This window comes from Clytia hemisphaerica, unplaced genomic scaffold (assembly GCF_902728285.1).
Source record: "Clytia hemisphaerica strain Z4C2 unplaced genomic scaffold, Clytia hemisphaerica genome assembly, whole genome shotgun sequence".
Classification (NCBI taxonomy): domain Eukaryota; kingdom Metazoa; phylum Cnidaria; class Hydrozoa; order Leptothecata; family Clytiidae; genus Clytia; species Clytia hemisphaerica.
This window is the reverse complement of record NW_027103768.1, coordinates 17,766-35,873: the sequence shown is the minus strand read 5'-3', so window position 1 is coordinate 35,873 and position 18,108 is coordinate 17,766. Positions and strand designations below refer to the sequence as shown.

The 18,108-nt window shown below is 36.9% G+C and overlaps 2 protein-coding genes across 2 annotated transcripts; both read right to left on the bottom strand.

Annotated features, from left to right (window-relative positions):
- Window positions 1–4,143, bottom strand: LOC136805698 (excitatory amino acid transporter-like). Its single transcript, XM_067062235.1, has 8 exons — window positions 3,546–4,143; window positions 3,150–3,192; window positions 2,575–2,930; window positions 2,115–2,348; window positions 1,487–1,632; window positions 1,350–1,398; window positions 924–1,058; window positions 1–775 (listed from the first exon to the last, which is right to left on the bottom strand). The coding sequence occupies exons 1-8, from the start codon at window positions 4,067–4,069 to the stop codon at window positions 598–600; spliced, it is 1,665 nt and encodes a 554-aa protein (XP_066918336.1). The 5' UTR covers window positions 4,070–4,143; the 3' UTR covers window positions 1–597.
- A 2,543-nt stretch (window positions 4,144–6,686) lies between these two features.
- LOC136805697 (sodium-dependent neutral amino acid transporter B(0)AT3-like) lies at window positions 6,687–12,867 on the bottom strand. Its single transcript, XM_067062234.1, has 10 exons — window positions 12,748–12,867; window positions 10,655–10,849; window positions 10,191–10,458; window positions 9,820–10,093; window positions 9,567–9,677; window positions 8,404–8,643; window positions 8,041–8,239; window positions 7,772–7,931; window positions 7,502–7,673; window positions 6,687–7,281 (listed from the first exon to the last, which is right to left on the bottom strand). Exons 1-10 carry the CDS (start codon window positions 12,791–12,793, stop codon window positions 7,072–7,074), a joined length of 1,875 nt encoding a protein of 624 aa, XP_066918335.1. The 5' UTR covers window positions 12,794–12,867; the 3' UTR covers window positions 6,687–7,071.
- Window positions 12,868–18,108: the final 5,241 nt, after the last annotated feature.

Sequence of the window (18,108 nt, the reverse complement as noted above, 5' to 3'; positions counted from 1 at the left end):
TTAATGTAGTTGTGATCACTGCATCGCAACTTCCTTGTAGGTACCCCCTTTTCTTAAAACTAAAAAAGTTTAAAAAATACTAGATTCCAATGATACAACCAGAGATGAGATTAACCAGTCTTTTGATTAAATATGTTGATTAAATGTAATAGACCAGCGTCCGAGATTCAGAAAAAGGCCTTAAAAATGGTTTTCGTAGGGCACTCCTTAGATCAGGGCAAATTTTTGATATTATGCTCCTAATAGGAGAAACTAAAAGTCGATTCACTCGAAAACTGCAGGAGATTCAAAGGGCAAATTTTTTTACATCCTATTAGGAGCATAATATCAAAAATTTGCCCTGATCTAAGGGCGCCCTACGAAGTGACACAATTGACTACCTCGGCCGCTGGTCTATAAAATAAATCAAATCACCATTACTTGTTTATCGGAATGACACTATTTGAAATTATTTCTCATCATTGTTTCCTGCACACCATTCTCCATCGTATTATCATTAGTTTTTCCATCCAACAGAAAACTAAATCGAATGTTCAAAAGATTTCAAATCTGGTAAAATTTTCATTTTTGAAGTATGCTTTCACTTTTTACATTATTTTAGTTTAGTCCATTATCTTCTGAAATATCAATTCGACTTTCATTATCTGTTTGTATTTGATCAATTTTTGCTGTATTTTCTTCTTCACTCTTTTTAAGATCGGTCTGTGATAGATGCTGAACAATACCTGTTCCAAAAGCATCACCCAACACATTGACCACTGTGCGGAAACGATCCCTGCAAAACAACGAGGGAAGAGTAAACAGAGTGTTGATGGTGAGAGAGGGGGCTTTGTGAGCTGATGGTACAAATTTCCGGTCTACTTATCGATATAGTAGAGAAATTGGACTTTAAAGAATTTAAAGAACGTTGAAAATAAACCTACAACAGCCAATCCACCGTAAAGATGATGCCCACCATTTCTGTTGGCAAACCAACCGTATCCAAGACAATCAACATGGTAACCAAGCCAGCATGTGGTATTGCAGCTGCTCCCACTGACGCCAAGATGGAGGTGAAGCTATGCGAAAGAAATGTTTAATTTAGATGACACTCAATAGGCCATTTCACAGTCGAAATGGATCATGGGTAATCAGGACTGATTGCGCCTCCAGTACGGCTTCCCGTTGGCTGGACGCAAAAATCTTCAATTTTTTTCAAAACTTTGGACCAATAGTAAGTCGTTATTAGCGCGCAGTGGTCCTGATTACCCATTACGCTTTGCGACTGTGAAATGGCCTATAATGGACATGAATTAAAAAGAAATGGTTTCATGGTTTTCGAGGTTCAGAAGTGAAGAAATATTTGTTACCTGATTGCCACATAATCACCAAAGCTGAGTGAAGCGCCCACGGATTGTGCTAAAAGTGTAATGGAGTGGGTGAATCTCTTTAAATGCTTTAAAAGATAAACGAAGACAGTATATGAAGGGAATTATTATCGACTCACCAATGAAAATAGCACTAACAGCCTCATAGAGAGCAGTGCCATCCATATTAATCGTAGCACCAACTGGAAGAATAAACCTAGTGATCCTGCGGTCCAAGTGTAAATTCTCCTCTAAACATCTCATGGTAATTGGTAGTGTTGCAGCGCTGGTAAAATCAAAGTAAAAAACATCGATGACTGTTTTTTGAATAAAAATAAGGCTACTTGAATTCACCCCAGGGGGGGGGTACTTTGCGAATCGAAGACCTTGAGACAAAATTTTGGTGATTTTGGGACTTTGAGAGACTTTTTCCTAAAGGTCCATTTTTCCAAATTTTGTTTGATTTTCACCAAATTTTGGTCAAAATTCTTGGAACGGGACCCTTTGAGAGAGAAATGATTTTTGATTTGGGACGCAACTTTTGTTGTACCCTTTGAGAGACTTTGAGGAATGAGAAAAGGTACCCTTATGCTCGACATACCCGGCACCCATTTTGCCTAAGTACCCCCCCCGGGAATTCACCAGGGTACTAATTGAACCTCAAAGCCTGTGATAACATAACGCGTGCGCTTTGCTGACAATGATCGTGAATCAAAACATGCCAAACGCATCGAAGAGGACAGTTCGGATGTGAAATAAATATCTCACCTGGAGTCAGTTCCAAAAGCAGTAAACAATGCTTCAGTTAAACCTTGAATGTAACGAAAAGGGTTTGTTCTGGTGAACAGCCAGAAGATGAAAGGAAGAACGATGAATCCATGGGCAAATACCCCAAGTGAAACAGTCACCATGAACAATGCAAGACTTTCAAACGTGCTCGCAATGTCTTCCATCTGAGCAAACTGTGCTGCAATCAAACTCAATATGCCGAATGGTGCACACCTAGAAAATGGCCGATTTAAATACAAACAAAGGTAGCATTGGCCTTGTTTTAAGAAATTATCAATGCGATCTTTAACTATGCATGAATTATCTTTTCACTATTTATATAGTGTTCCATAAAAAATGCCTCTTTAGAGAAAAGAATCTATCGCTCAAATCTAATGGATCTAAGCATATGAAAATGAATCAACAGGAAGATGGATCAAAAGATAACTGGCAAAATTACCACATAACATAGATGACTATCTGTGTGATGATTTCATTAAACACTGTCACAAATTCAACGAAAGGTTTTGCTCGATTCCCCATCCCTCCTGCAATCTTCCCTACCACTATGGCGAAGATGATCAAGCCCAAGAAGTTTGCTTTACCAGGATGTTTCAGACCTTCACCAATAGTGTAATTGTTGATGTCATAAATTGTTGTGTAGTTGATGACGTCACCCGTGTTTGGATCGATTGTTTTATGGATCGTGTACTTCTTAAGGATTGCTGCTGTTTCGTTTGTTGTCATGGTATTGAAATCAAATGTTTTGTTTGTCGGGTTTGAAAGCTCCTTCTTTACAACAATGATTGTTTTGTCCTAAAAATAACACTCATAATACAGTATAATATAGTGTTAAGATCCAAATTTCACCTGGTAGGGTCTGATGTTTGAACTCGAGCACAAAGTCTTCATCGATCATTAATGTCAGTACACCCCCTCCCCCTGGAGAACAATGAGCAAAATCTGGCTCCAATATCACACAATTTTCTAGGTTGAGATTGGAATTGGTATGTGTAGCAAAAGATAATGACTTACTTGCTGCACTGCTGCCTTGACGATGTTTGAAGGAAACATATTTCTATGGTGAAAAAAGCATTTGTTTTAACCAAAGATGCTCACCAAGGTCCAAACAAATAAACAACACCAAAGTTTTAATTTTATTGGACAAAGCTTTTCGAGTCTTTACTAACTTATATAAAATGCTCATCAACATTGCCGTGATTCCGAGTATTGGGATCTTCATTCAAGCGATTACATGCATTTTTAATCCATTTACTCTTTGCAGTATTTATAGCTTGCTTTAGTTCTTTACGTACTCGAATAGCGGATAGAAGGGAATTCATTAATATAATTTACATTCATTTGATTCAAGAATCTCATCAGATCGGGTTTCTGCAAATGGAAAGGCTTTCTTGTGATGGCGATTCTTACCTTAAGATATCGAAGAAAGAATCCAAGGGCCGAACCAATTCTGTTTTCTTGCTCGATTCTGGTGGGTCCATTCCGATGCCAGGTCGAATGGCCGATACTAAAATGATCCCCAAAATGGCGGCGAGTACAGTGGTAGAGAGATAATACGTCACAGCTCGTGCGCCGATTTTTCCGGAAACATTTTGGTTCAAGTTGGAAAGGCCGACGATCAAACTAAAGGTGATGAGGGGTAAGATCAACATCTTTAGGGCACGTAAGAGCAATTCCCCTGGGAAGCCAATAACAAGGATGGCGGTGTATCGATCAGGTTGTGGAAGACGTTGTATCGGGGAGTTGATTGAGATACCGATGATGGTCCCCAACACTGCTCCAATGACGATGGCGATCACCAGTTTGTTCTCCTTCGCCAATTTCATCATCTTCTTCTTCATGTTGGTTGTGCTGTGGTGTGATCCACTTCTCTTCGGAACGTCGTACGATTGTTTGTGATGTCCGTTCAGTGGAATCCCCTCACTTTTCATCATTTATTTCTTGTGCTTTACTTCTGGTGAAAGAAAATACGTTTATAGTACACCTTGGTCTCATAAAGATTAATATTGGAATTTCTAAAGTAAGCAATGACTTCAATTGTGGCCAGAAATTGTCTTCCGTCTCAAAAAAAGTGTGAAGCTCTTGTATGTTAAAGCCAATCTGTTCAAGATTTCGCAAATCATTCATGTATTCAGCTTGATGTAAATCCTCTAAAAATACAATAAATGTCACAAAAACTGAATTTTCGGAATCAAATTAATACTAGAGACGTCCCTCCTTGATGCAAAACCTGTCACGAAATACAAGCGCTATTTCAAAAAAAGTGACAAATGACATTATAACGAGTTATCAAATCGATCTACAATTTAGTGTGCAAAGACAAATATGGTAACCATAGTGAACGACACTATGAGGCACATTTTTTTTACGGACTGTAGCAGAATTCTTCGGAAAATGAAGACCAATTCCAAGCTGAAAAAACAATCAAACCAACAACTTTCTTTCTTTTATTAAACTTGTAAACACAATTAAAAGAAAATACGACTCGATGTTTGTAAACGTTTGTTTTTACGTCTTTGTTTCCAATTCCACTCCAAACGAAATGATTTGCCAATGTCAGCAACCATTTCTGACACCAAATCACTTTTTAAGCATCTCGTGATGATTTGTCATCTAGCAATGGCAGAAATAAGGAAGTCTTAATAAGAAAATGATAGCTCTTTTAAAACCAATGAAGCTAGCCTTCATCCTCTTTAAATAGATTTCACGAACATTTTATACTTTAATCAAAGAATGGAACCTCATGCTTTCAAATTTGTTTCAAGATTATGTTCACAACCACTCCAATCGAACTAACTGTCTACTTGATCATATATAAACTTTTTTCACATTTCACAGAATCTTTTCATTAAGGCCATGATAGAATTGATTGATGAATAATATGCACGTTATATTGTCATTATACCATTCTATTCCCAAGTCATTTACTGAACGAGGAAGAATGATTAGTTCAATCGCAATTAAAAAGATTTTGGATATTTTTTCTTACGCGCCAAACGTGCCAACGCGCTTTTTAAGATTGACGCGCTATCTAAATTTTTCGCACCATTCAATTTTTGAAAATTTTCATTGTTTTTATTATATCTTTCAAAGGCGAAAACCTTATACTTGAAAGAAACGTTATTGTTAACCTTAGAAATCATTTTCATTTAGTTATGTTATTAGGAGGCCCCCCCCCAGCGGTTTGCGTGATGGCGTGATTGGGACTTTTTCCTTGCGTGATGGCGTGATTCGTGATTTTTTTTGGCGTGATGGCGTGATCAAGATTTTGGCGTGATGCGTGATAGGGCCAAAATTTGAGGCGTGATGCGTGATTTGGGCTATTTTAGCTATTTTTTGCGTGATGACAAATTTTAGCGATTTTCGTGATGCGTGATTGAGAAAATTTTTTTGCGTGATGGCGTGATTAGGGGTGCCGCTAGGGGGGGCCTCTATTAGGGTATTTTGTCGAATTAGGAAAGATCTTTTATTTTAAAATTTTACCTTGTTTTATTATGATGTGAAGTATCACAAGCCCAGGGGGCACCTAGGCAAAATTAGGTATAGACGTGACCTTTTTAAGGCTTTTAAGATATCTGAAAGGTTCCCAGAACTATTAATTTTCAAACTTTGTATCTGTCGGGGTCGATTTTTAGTTATTTTAGTTTTTTTAGATTTTAAAATTCCGGTAAAAGTTTTCAGTTACAATTAGTCAAAATTTAGTTGGCACGTGTGGTGCGTTGGCGCGTAAGAAATACGATTGCGCGTTGGGGCGTATGGCACGTAATTTAGCAGACTCGATACTTATTAATCGAGAAGAGAAGGTGAAGTAAAACACTTCCTTACACTAAATTTTTGAGCGCGTCTCTGGCTATATGGCGCCAATGCGTTTTCGACCTTGTTAATCGCCTTCAACTTTTAGTTTAGTGAAATGAATTCTTAATAGGAGGCCCTCAAAAGCCAATCTGGCTCAAAAATCATTAGCAACTTTCTTAAAATACATATAGAAGCTCAAGGATCATTGTGTGTCAGGTTCACGCGTCCTCGCCAACAGGGTGCTTTATTCTAAAACATTGCGTATTTTTCTTGTTAGGAAAAGCTTTTAGCACCGTAAGGAATGTCAAATATCCATTACTGCAATTACCATTGCCTGAGGGGTACATTGTATACATTGTCTTATTATGGTGTGGCGTTATAAAGGGTGATATGTTGTGGCGTAAGGGTGTGATTACCGTGATTACCGAAATTACTGCAATTACCATTGCCTGAGGGGTACATTGTATACTCACTTTGTATTGTGTTATCATGGTAGAGGGTGATGTGTAAGTTTAGTATGATAGTATGACACGCATTCATAATAAAGTGAGGTTATGTTTCAAATAGTCATGGAAGTGTAGTATGAAATGTGTAAGTCGTCGCTTGTTACGCTGTGTATAGCACGAAGTAGATAGGGAAAGCCACATGTCATCATTTGTGACAAATGTAACATTACTTGAATACGTGTATTAGTGAAGTATTTTTCGAAGTGTTTTTCAGTCCACCATAGATTGTAAAATTGCCAGAAAGCGGGTCTTTCGTTGAATAGATACAATGGTTTATTCTCTTATAAAAACACATACCAAATAGTGTACAATAATAACAGGTAATAAAATAATGATAAAATCGTTAAACAAATACTCTTCTTCCATTTTAAAATAATGAGTCATTATTATCTTACATTAGAAATTCACTTCTCTTTTATCTCAGCTCTTTTCCTCTCATTCGGAGAGAGCGGCTGCCATGCTTCCCCTCCGTTTGACGTTGCCATCACTTGGGACTTTTGAATGCACTTAACCTATGCAGGAGGAAATGTCTATAATTTCATTTCATTGTTTAAGGATTGGCAGCGTCTTCTTTCATGATGACCATCTCCATTTCTTGAGGAGTTCTTCTTCTGCTTGGGTCCATTCTTACTGGATCAGGGTGCAAGATCGACCACATTGGTCAGTTTATTTTTGAAACCCTCCTTCCATTTTGAGGGGTTGCGAACGAGATCGATGACCATGTAGATAATGATCGGAACCATGGTGATAGTGATGAAGATGACAATGATAAATTGCGCCCACCCTGGGTACGCTACTTCCGCAATTTGCTCGTTGTTCCCTGGAGCAAGCGATGTAAAGTTCGTCTGAAATGAAAAAGGGTCTAGCATATAAAATAAAGGGAAGAATGTGACTTGGAAGGAATGCGATGGAATTCATATTCTATTATTATGTATCAAAAAGTATCCAGTTAGACCTCAATGTAAATTTAATGATATCTCTAATGCAGAAAGCTAATTGTACACGTGAATTGTACACGCTGAATTGTGGCGTAAGGGTTGTGTGATCTAAATTAAATGAACTTACGTATTGTTCAGCACAACCAACATATACTTTATATTTTGCGACGCCTGACGAACTTTTCACGATGTTTGCAATAAAGATAATCAAGATGGCGATCGGCGAGATGTATTTCCAACAGATCATCCAAAAGAGGTATGGTCGTTTTCCTGTCATGTATTCTATATCATTGCCAAATCTAAAGAAAAAGAGAGTAACCATTAGGTTTGCTAAAATCAGTATCGGAATTGACAGTTGATGATAAAGAAAATCCATGCTGGAGAAATCAGAACTTACTTATCATTTCCATAAACCCACGAGACAGCGACCACTTGAAAGAAAGCAATGAAGAGAAGGCCAAGGGAAACGGAATGATCGTCGAAAATTTGGAAAACGTAGAATCCGGATTTCGTTACCAGTCCAATCCCAATCAACATCATCAAGATGGCTGTCAAAGCTGAAAAATTTATTAGAGATTTCAATGTTGTTATCATTAGTCGGGCGAAACTAGACAAATATATTGGTTACTGACAAAACTAAAGCAAAGTGAATTAGCTGATGCTCACCAGTGAAGAATTCCTTCTTCATTTTGATCCAGTTCATGTCATAGAAAGGAGCGATGGCCCCTTCCAATGTTCCGAATTCCGAATCTATTCCCAACAGAATCAACATGATAAAGAAGAGAGAAGACCATAACGGTGAAACCGGCATTTGGAGGAAAGCATCGCAAAATGTGATGAAGGCAAGCCCTGGACCACCACCAACCTAGAATAAATTGGATAGATAAAGGGACCTTATAAATAAAGCTTGTTTAGTTATTTATTATAAAAGTTTTTACATAGGACGAAAAAAAGTTCACTTGAATAGTTCTCGCACTTGTCGAAAATAGTTCTTTGAACAAGTTAATTTATTTCAAATTCAATAAGTACCTTTTCGACTGGATTGCCAGTGATCAGCTGACGATGTCCAAGAATGGAAAAGACAACGATTGCGGCAAAGATTGAAGTTCCACAATTGATCAAGACAACAGTGTAGGCATCACGAACACAGTTATTCTTCCTTGGCATGTAAGAAGCGAAAGAAACAAGAGCACCGAATCCAAGAGACAGGGTGAAAAACATTTGTGTTGCAGCATCCATCCAAATTTCTGGCTCCATCAGCTTCTCCCACTGAAAGTAATAAATCATCAGTCTTATTGCAATTTTACCAACATCTTAAACACCCCGATGGATCCATGGAGGTATAAAGAAACAGGAGAAGTATGCTATTGTAACCATGCTCGCCCTACGATTAAAAAAATTACGAGGTATGCATGCTCATAATCTCATATATCGTGCATTTTTAATGAGCTCTTTTGTTGATAGGTGAAATCTTATTGGCTAACTTAAGTGTTGGAAATAAGATGAGACGAGATTCATTGTTTCTGACATTGGTGTAAGAAAATATTTGGACTAAAAAAGGGCCTGTAAACTTTGCAATCCTTCATCAAATAACAAGATTTTTCGATCAACATTTTCTTCAAGGTGAACCCTATTGCTTAATACTTTCCTCCAAAATTCTCCAGCGACTTTTTGTCTACAAATTGGGTCTGAAATTGTGTGTGCTCATAAAGAACTTTTTATTTTCTGGCTAGAGAAAATATCTTTTCAAAACAAAATTTAATGGATGCCAAAATTGAACGCAAACTTATTTCGTGGAGCTAAATTTTATTTTATTCTCGTATATTAGAAGGCTAGAAATCTTCGATGCTGATAGTAAGAATGTTCAGAACAGACTTGAGTTCTACTAAAAAGTCGTATTTCGTCGGGCGAGCCTAGAATTTCTTTTGATTTATTACATAAAAGAAATCAAAAGACTTTAACGACCAATTACCGACAAATTCATCTCCTGTCTTTCTTTATACCTCTATGGATGGATCCAAACTCTAATCTCAATTACGAAGCTACAACTTCAAACAAAAGAATTTGAAAAATTTGAAATTCCTGACCATCAAGACAGATATTTATTTTAATCTTGGTCTTCATTTCATTCGTACAAAGTGAAAGATTAAGTTTCTTCGATCGTGCAAGAAAAAGATGGGATAATTACTTACTTTAGGGGTGAAGAGAGCTTTCAATCCAATCTCAGCTCCTGGGAGAGTGACACCAACGAAGAAAAGAATGATCAACACGACGTAAGGGAAGGTCGCAGTGAAGTAGACAGCCTAAAAGTATATAGAATAAACTTATGACGTCAACGTTAAAGTGTGAGAAAAATTCAAGATTATCGAATTTATAGCGATTTATAACAAACTAAGTCAGACATGATATATTTCAATGAGAGGTAACGTAAGCTGATGGACGAACCTTTCCACTGGATTTGACGCCTTTGACGATACATGCATAAACAACAACCCATGACAAAATCAAACAGCCGAATAATTTCCCGTTGACTCCTCCGGCGATTTCAATGTCAGGTGACACATCCAGTGCTTTACGGTAAAAATAGTACAACTGAGGATCTTTCAGACAACAGTCTCCTTGATATTTAGCTGACTCTGAACAAGTATTGTTGTAATTGTCAAGGGTGCTCGAGTTGTGAGAATTGCAAAATGACGTCATGTTGACGTAAGCATCATACCTGAAAATAAAGTCAATCGAAAATGAAACAAATCATTTTTAAGAAATGGGCTTCACTCCGTCGTATAAATTTTGCCAGTGAAAAGTAAAACACTTACTTTGGACAGTTTGACTTTTGGAAGGGTAAGTTGCTTGTGAAGGAGATGAAGAGATAGTAGAAACACCACGAGATGACAGCAACATAATAAATGCAGAGCAACACAGAGATGACGACACACGAGACACCGATACCCATCAAAGCAGGGTGAATCTTTTGAAAACAACCGATAGCACTGCGTTGGAAGCGTTGGCCAAGAGCGAACTCGATGTAAAAGAGGGGAAGACCCTCGATCACCATCATGATGAAGTAAGGAATCAAAAAGGCACCTAAAAAGAACGCATTTTCAAATTCTCAAAAAACCGCACTAAAAGAGTTTGTGAATTGAGGATAAGAAGGGTTTCATCATTAAAGTTCCTTGTTTTATTTGCTGTTAGGCGAGACCAAGTTGTTATTCTACGGGCCCGCAAATCCAGTGTAAAATGTGAAAAAAAAGATTCTTGAGCAAAAAAAAGTTAAAAATACCTCCTCCATTCTTTTGGCAAAGATAGGGAAATCTCCAAACATTGCCAAGACCAACAGCCAGACCAATGGAAGCCAAGATGAACTCGATCTTGTGTCCCCACTCACCACGGCCTTCTTCGACTTCCACCTCAACATCTCCATTCTTCTGTGTTCCATTTTGATCCATGGTTAAAGCTGACTTCTCATCAGCGTGATCTAAATACAAATGATGATGATCGTTTATGGAGAGTTCAAAAGAGGTCTTTCACGAAGAATGTTTTGCTATGATGTGAAATTTCTTGATCAAAACATTGACAAGTCAACGAGAAGTAAAGATGACTAGCAAATTTTCTTTTGTTCAAAAGCAATCAATTGAGTCAATACTGTACTCTATCTAATTTACATATCAAAACGTATGTCAATCGATCGAAACGAACTTATAAGCACCTTGAATTTCGAAATGGTTTCCTTTTATGTTGTAATGAAGAAGGTCGAATGTCTGAAGGTCTTCCGTGTGCAAATTATTTTTTTTAATGGCTACTCATTAAACCATGAAAAACAGTATTTTTGCGAAATCGATTCTTTTTGGTTGAGACGTCAAAAAAGCATTTAAGATGTTATTGTGTAAATTCGCTGGCTTGTTTGCTTATAAGAGACGTTACAAGCGCGTATGGAAGTCTAAGAAGGAAACTTGTTCCGTTCTAAGCTTTTTGTTTGTATAACGCTCTCAGCGCCATCAAAATCATCAGCAAGCAAAGTTCAGGTGGAAGTACAATCATGGTCGAAATCTATTGAGAATTAAGCTTATTTCTCGTTTTTCGAAATATAGAGTTCGGGCGAGAAAGTCAATTTTGGGCCATCTCTCAAATTCAATCGGATATTTCAATTTGGCTCGGGTTTATAGACCTCCAGGCTATATTATGAGCCTTATTGGACAATGTTTTAACTCTTGGATCCTCAGATCCTAAAGTCCTACACGTTTTTTTTTTTATTAGAACACCTAAAATTTGGGTGAGCCTGGATGTGCTTATTTTTTTAGAAATTTTCTTAAATGAGTTCTTAATTTTTCAGACTACTCTGAATCGACAATATCATGCAAAATAAAAAGCACTTAAAATTGGTAAAATTTGGACAATATTTGACTCTCGATTTTAGAAAATCCATCCCTAAGTTCGGTTAAAACTGCTTGAAAAGAGAAAAAATTGTACTTTCTTGTCATTTTTTTCCAAACTGAGGCTGGTCTTAATTTTTTGACACATTTCAGCCTCAATGTTCTTATAAACTGGGTTCTAATAAAAAAAAACGTGTAAATCATAAGTCTCTTGTTAAAACTCAGAGTTAAAACTTTAGAGCACTTACAAATTGATTATGGTTTCAAAACTTCCCGGTGGATTTCCCTTTTTTCTCAAATATTACAACCATGATTGTAGACTCTAGTCTACACAAATTCGAGATATCTTATTCGTCAGATCGTTCTTATTTTCACACATCCCTTCAGTGTGGTGTGCAGAAAACAATCACGATCTGATTTTAGGTTACCGGGGAGGAGGGCTCTCGATCTAAAAACTGTCCTTTGTCTGGAATTAAGGTAAAAATGATATGAGCTGAGATTTTCCAAAATTTTTCATTTTGCAAAATGCATCAAGACATCGCAAATTTCGGATTGAAGTATAATTTTGTCATTTTCATTATTAATCATGCGATTTTTACAGAATGACATTCCTGGAAAGTTTCATTGTTTTTTGGTCTACCAAGAAGTTTAGTGAAAACTGCGTCAAAGGATGATTTATACTGTAGATTTGACCGTTGATTGACCGTTGATTGACCGTCGATTGACCGAACGGCCTTGGATACAGTATTGAAATAAGAATACATTGGAAAACCTCGTCTTTTGCAAAGATACTCTATTTTAATATGGAAAATAGCAGGTTCTTGAATAACTTTCGTTTTTTAAGTCGGTAACGTCAGCGCCAAAGTCCTAAAAAAAAATCATGTTGACTCGAAAGGACTTCAGTAGAAATTAATGTTGACTTGTGAAATGTTTTCACCTTGCAGTTGGTTGCTGAGAGTTTGTTTAAAAGAAAAAAGGGTTTGTCGAGGGATAAACATATTACCTTCATAATCCACATCCTTAATGCCAGTTAGTTGAATTTCCGCCATCTTGAATTTGTGAAAGACCAACACACCTTTTTACTCTTTCACTAAATTAGAAATTGAATTGGTTAGAAAATGGTGAAGGTGAAACGTACAAATCACAGTGAGAGGTTTGCGGTGTTCATTTACAAATTTCATTGAATGATTGAATGTTGAAAGTTTGCAGAGGAGAAAATCTTCTTTCATTTAGCGATCCAATATTTACGTTCTCTTCTTTAGTTCAGATTACATTTCTGACTTTCGCTTCATGTTTGGTTTGGACTCAACTGCGCAAACACATCACCAATCACTACTCTCTTCTTGCTTCACATGAACTGCTTTCAAAGTTTGTGAAATAGAGTTTAATGAAAGCCACAACAAAAAATGAGCTAATAAATGTAAATTGCTCTCATGAAGGAAGTGAGCGACAGACTGGTTTTTTAATTACCCTCCTTAAAATGATATGCCCATGGTAATTAAAACTGTCAAAGGCAAAAGGATTTAAAAAGCATTTTAGATAACCAACGACGTATATGCACGTTATCCAAACAAACCAATCAACAAACCTATCTTTCATTGGCGAATAAAACAGACAAATTCATCTGATATTCGAGCGCCTTGCTCACAATTCGTAAACTTTTCTCTCCTGAAGCTCTCAAAAGATTCAAATGCTTTAAAATAACTTTAATATGGCTTTTGAATTTATTGAATGGCTTAAAACAAAATATTAAAGAAAGAAAAGGAAATGTAGTTAAGAGAAAAACATCCACTAACGGCACCTGATCGTAACATAACATTTCACTCTACTTTTTCTTTTGTTGTATATTCTTTCTGTACATGTAATATTTTGTAACAAAAAGTTGCCGCAAAAATTTGTGAATGTACTTTACTTTGTGCATGATACCTCCCATTGTGCTTGACAATCTTCCTTTCAAACATTCACCCTCCATGAAGCCAACCTTTGCAGCCGTTCTCAATTTTCATCATTAATCATAGTATGTAACAAAGGGAATGATATGGCGACAAACTGTCCGCTTGACTCTTCATTTGCGCATTATTAACACCCTATAAGTTGTCCTTCAAACACACTGGAAAAACAATCAGCACGGATTATGATGAGATGTTTACGAGATATAACATTTGCTCAGCTATCGTAAACCCTTAAAGTCTACAAGAGAAACGTTTCACATGCAGAGCAGCAATCCAAACATCAATCTATCAACGATCCCATTTAACCCAAAGTTTTACACTGGAAGTAATATTGCGGCGGAAAGAAGGAGTCAAAGAATGTTGGGCGATGGGAAAGTGTGGAAGAAGCCTTGATGGAACCTTCTTTCCTTTCAGTCATAACAGTGAGAGTTTTGAAATCACCCGGTAAATAAGACAGGGGTGGTCAAAGGTGCGAAACCTTTACGTTTAAGTAACTAGGTCACAGTGTGGATGTAAAGCACACTGAAAGGACCGCCTTCAATCACGCATCACGCTTGCGAAAGAGCACGGCACATTATCAACGTCTACATGTCATCTCTAGTATATTTTAGATTATTCATTGAAAACAGATTACAATATAGTCATTCTTCATGTCTCGATTATTCAATTCCGAATAAAACACCATCAGGAAAAAAAAAGAGAAACACCTGGGTAATCTAGTTAAAAAAACCAAAAGTAAATGATAGACAAAGTAATGAGCCAAGGCAAAACGAGATTAGCGTACCACTATGAAAGAAACCGCCTCCGGCGGTCGAAAAGAGCTGTTAAACACCCCTGTCTCACAGCCCCGGTGGAACTGTTTTCCTCAGTGGGGATAAAAACTCCTATTGAAATCCTAGTGGGGATAGAAGTTCTATTGTTCCAAAGTTAAAAAAACAGTGGGGGTGGTTTTGGACTGCAATTTTTAAACATTGAATTTCGAATGGTGATGAAATCAAAGTGGGGCTTCATTTCAGGGCATTTTCCCACCCGAGACGAAATTTTTGCCAAATTTTCCAGTGGGGCTGGGGTCCCAGCGGGTCTGTGACCAACTGGCTAATTCGATTGAATAATCCAGAAATATTTGGCCCAGCATCAGGCCTCTCATTAGCATGTCGTGGTCCATGGTGGTGTATATCTGTTTTGGAAAAAGCAGTACTTTGTCAATTACAGTACGTTTTGGAAGAAAAAGCGCCTTCTGGTACGAGCTGTGCGCGTTGCAAACAAACGTTCGACTATTGCTATATTGCTGGGCCTTCATACTGCTTCGGAAACTGTTTTTTTGTTCTACTGCATGTGATATCTGACCAACCAATAAATGGAAAACCCAAACACCCCAATTTAAGCTTTTTATTGGAGGACACACGTGTAGCTAAAATGCTTTACAACAAATGGACCTCCATTCACAAGCTAAAATTGCCATTTAAACATCAGCTTGAAATTATATATTTCTAGTTTCTAAGTTCATCCCTGTACTTCACTTCAAAAGTTGCAAACATTAGAAACCATTTTAAGCGTTGGCAATACGCAGAGTAAGTACTTTAACATTTATTGCAAGGAAGAGACAATGAACAAAAGATTTGCCCAAAGTCGTATGACAATTCTCCTACCAACCGTCAATACTTAGCATTGTTCGAACTATGAAATCTTTTGGTTAATGTTATGATTCAAATTGCAGATCTGCTTTTTCTCATGAAACCTTTGGCAAGGTAAGTTCATTATACTCATTTTGTCATTCATAATAAACTTTATGAAATAGCAACAAAATATTACACATTCTTTCTTACAACTACACGAGTTTCTTTTCAAAAGCAAACCAAAAAACCGCCCCTTACTAACCAGTAGTACAAGATAAATTTTCTTTTCTATCTTTTCTGTCTATCTTACCATTAAATGTCGATAAAGATCTTTCAATGAAAACACACAGTCTTACTCTGCACAAAAACATTTCCTTTTGACCTTCCATCCTACCATGCCCTTGAAACGTTTCTACAACACCGTTCCGCCTTTTTCGAATCCATTTAATTGCAGATAATCCTCCAAGCGACTGTTTTAATAGTAGACAGTTGTAGTGTGATAAGAGGGCACCGTCTCACTCATACATTTGTAATAAATCGAGAAGAAAAACTTAGTGAAAATGGTAACCACAAAAATATACCAAGGAAGAAAATATCTAACATTCTTGGACAAAAGTGAGTCTCATACGAGCGTTCCTTTGTCATCTTAACGTCGTCAAGATTCGTTTTCAGGGGAAATACTGTCCTACAATTTGTTACACTTCCACTTTCGATCTAACTTTGCTAAAAAACAATATCATTACTTACACCGTATGGTATTTAAACCAATTAGAACCGTTCACTTTTTATCCCGCCCCTTTTCTCATCTCTGCTTTTTTCGAATGATTGGAGTAATTAATCGAAGCCATCTTTTAATCCTCTTTCATCACGAAAACTGTTTGAAAACATAGATCAAACTAGTCTCATCAAAACTGATTAGCGAGTCAACCATCCCCACTTTTCTTTCTACTTTTGATGATGATTTCATAATTATGACGGGAAACCAACATTAAACTAACACTAACCAACCCTGGCTCTTTAAAATCATAACAGATGACGTCGCAAAGAAAACAAATTACTCTCATAAGTCAAGCATTGAGTTAAACCATTTCCCATTCTTGAAACATCAAAAGATTTTGAAATTTGATTAAACTTTGAGAAAACGAAATAGAGATTTAAGATGCTATCGGACAATCAAAATATCGATTAATCGATTTTGATAAAACCGCATCACACCATCAATTTCAATGAATGAAAGGGAGATGAAATTTGTCATTCTTGTCAACAGATCTGTCCCTTAAATTATCTCAAACACTCCTCCATCCGCCTTATCAAGAGCTGCTTGAGACGTCACGCAATAGAACTATCTTTCCATGAATAAAAAGTCATTTCATTCTTATTTTTGTATCGAAAACTAATGATGATACTTGAGATGCAGCAGAGGTTAATCCTCGTCGAAAGAAGTCTTTCATTCTCTTTCCACGCACGTTTTAATCTCCTTCTCAGTGATCCTTCACGTTGATCGACATTTTGAAGACGATGATGAAATGAAGTGATGGCAGTAGATTGTGTATTCATGATGCATTTATTAATTTCTTATGAATAAATAGATGTGTTGAATGAATTGGCGCTCCTTACTATTCACCGCAAGCATGCATTATTCACCATGTTCCATGCACTATCGTCCATTCACTTTTCATGTGTATTGCTTCAAAAAACGGATTGCGAAATTTGTCATACCTTTCTTTCAAAAGATTTATCCCATTTCTGGATTGTGAAAAACAAAATGGTAGCACAACTGTGCATCTGACATTTCCACCCTTGGAATCTAATACCTCAGCTTGTTGGTTTCTTAGTAACCAATCTAGTCCGTTAGTCATGTGAGATGATGACTAACCTTTCTTTCGTATTCATGCAACATTATTTTTCAAAATGATCTGTTAAGTGGTCATTATANAACACTGACCTTTATATATCCTTGGACCAAGTTACTCAATGCTGGCTAAGCAAAATATTATGATCGGAGTTTTTTTGAAATTAGTAGCCGCAGAGAGAGAGCGCTAGATCTAGTTTCGCTTATACACCAATGATGTAGCGCCGTTTGTCGTTAGGCAAAGTTTCAAACACTACAATGGCTTCTTTGTGGGTTCTAACTTTAAAAAAACTTCGATCAAAGATGGCGGATATAGCTTGGTCCAGGGATATATTAAGGCCAGTGAGCTGGAAGCATTATAGAATCTCCAATATTATTCATAAATAACTAGCTCTTACATATCCGGCAAATGCAACTGTTATAACAGAGCACGTTGAAGCCACGGGAGGTAATAGGTTCATATTATCTTCTTTTTCAAAGAAACGGAACATGACTTCAGTCAACCACCGTTCATATTCAAAAACACAATCAGAATCATAATCGATGACAACATAACAGATTCTCCAATGATGACCAAAGATGGCAATTTCATGATATGGGGAGAAGATACAAAAAGTCCATTATTCATCGCTATGCTTATCGAGAAAATGCACTCCATTATGTGTTAGAGACGTCTAGATTGACAAAACTCAAGCTCCGTAAGATTTTTCCAAGATGGCGGCCCACGTTGAACTTTTTCATCCGTATATTAAATGAATACAAGGTTATGCAATATAAGCCGAAATGTCATGATATCATAAGGCCAAAAAATGCCTAAAAAAGTTTTTATATTCAGAAAATAGCTAAAACCTAACCATAATATTTGAAGTATTCTTTTTTTAAATTGTCCACAAAAAAGTGTAAATGTTTTCACCCCTAAGGGATGATTTTTAATGTATGTAATG

Coding starts and splice junctions, on each gene's coding strand:
- LOC136805698 (XM_067062235.1), bottom strand. CDS start 4,069: ATGATGAAAAGTGAGGGGATTCCACTGAACGGACATCACAAACAATCG. Junction 3,193..3,545: donor TCTTTCTTCGATATCTTAAG/GTAAGAATCGCC, acceptor TTTTCACCATAG/AAATATGTTTCCTTCAAACA. Junction 776..923: donor TTTACGGTGGATTGGCTGTT/GTAGGTTTATTT, acceptor GTTGTTTTGCAG/GGATCGTTTCCGCACAGTGG.
- LOC136805697 (XM_067062234.1), bottom strand. CDS start 12,793: ATGGCGGAAATTCAACTAACTGGCATTAAGGATGTGGATTATGAAG. Junction 8,240..8,403: donor CTGGCAATCCAGTCGAAAAG/GTACTTATTGAA, acceptor AATTTATTCTAG/GTTGGTGGTGGTCCAGGGCT. Junction 7,674..7,771: donor TGGGTTTATGGAAATGATAA/GTAAGTTCTGAT, acceptor CTTTTTCTTTAG/ATTTGGCAATGATATAGAAT.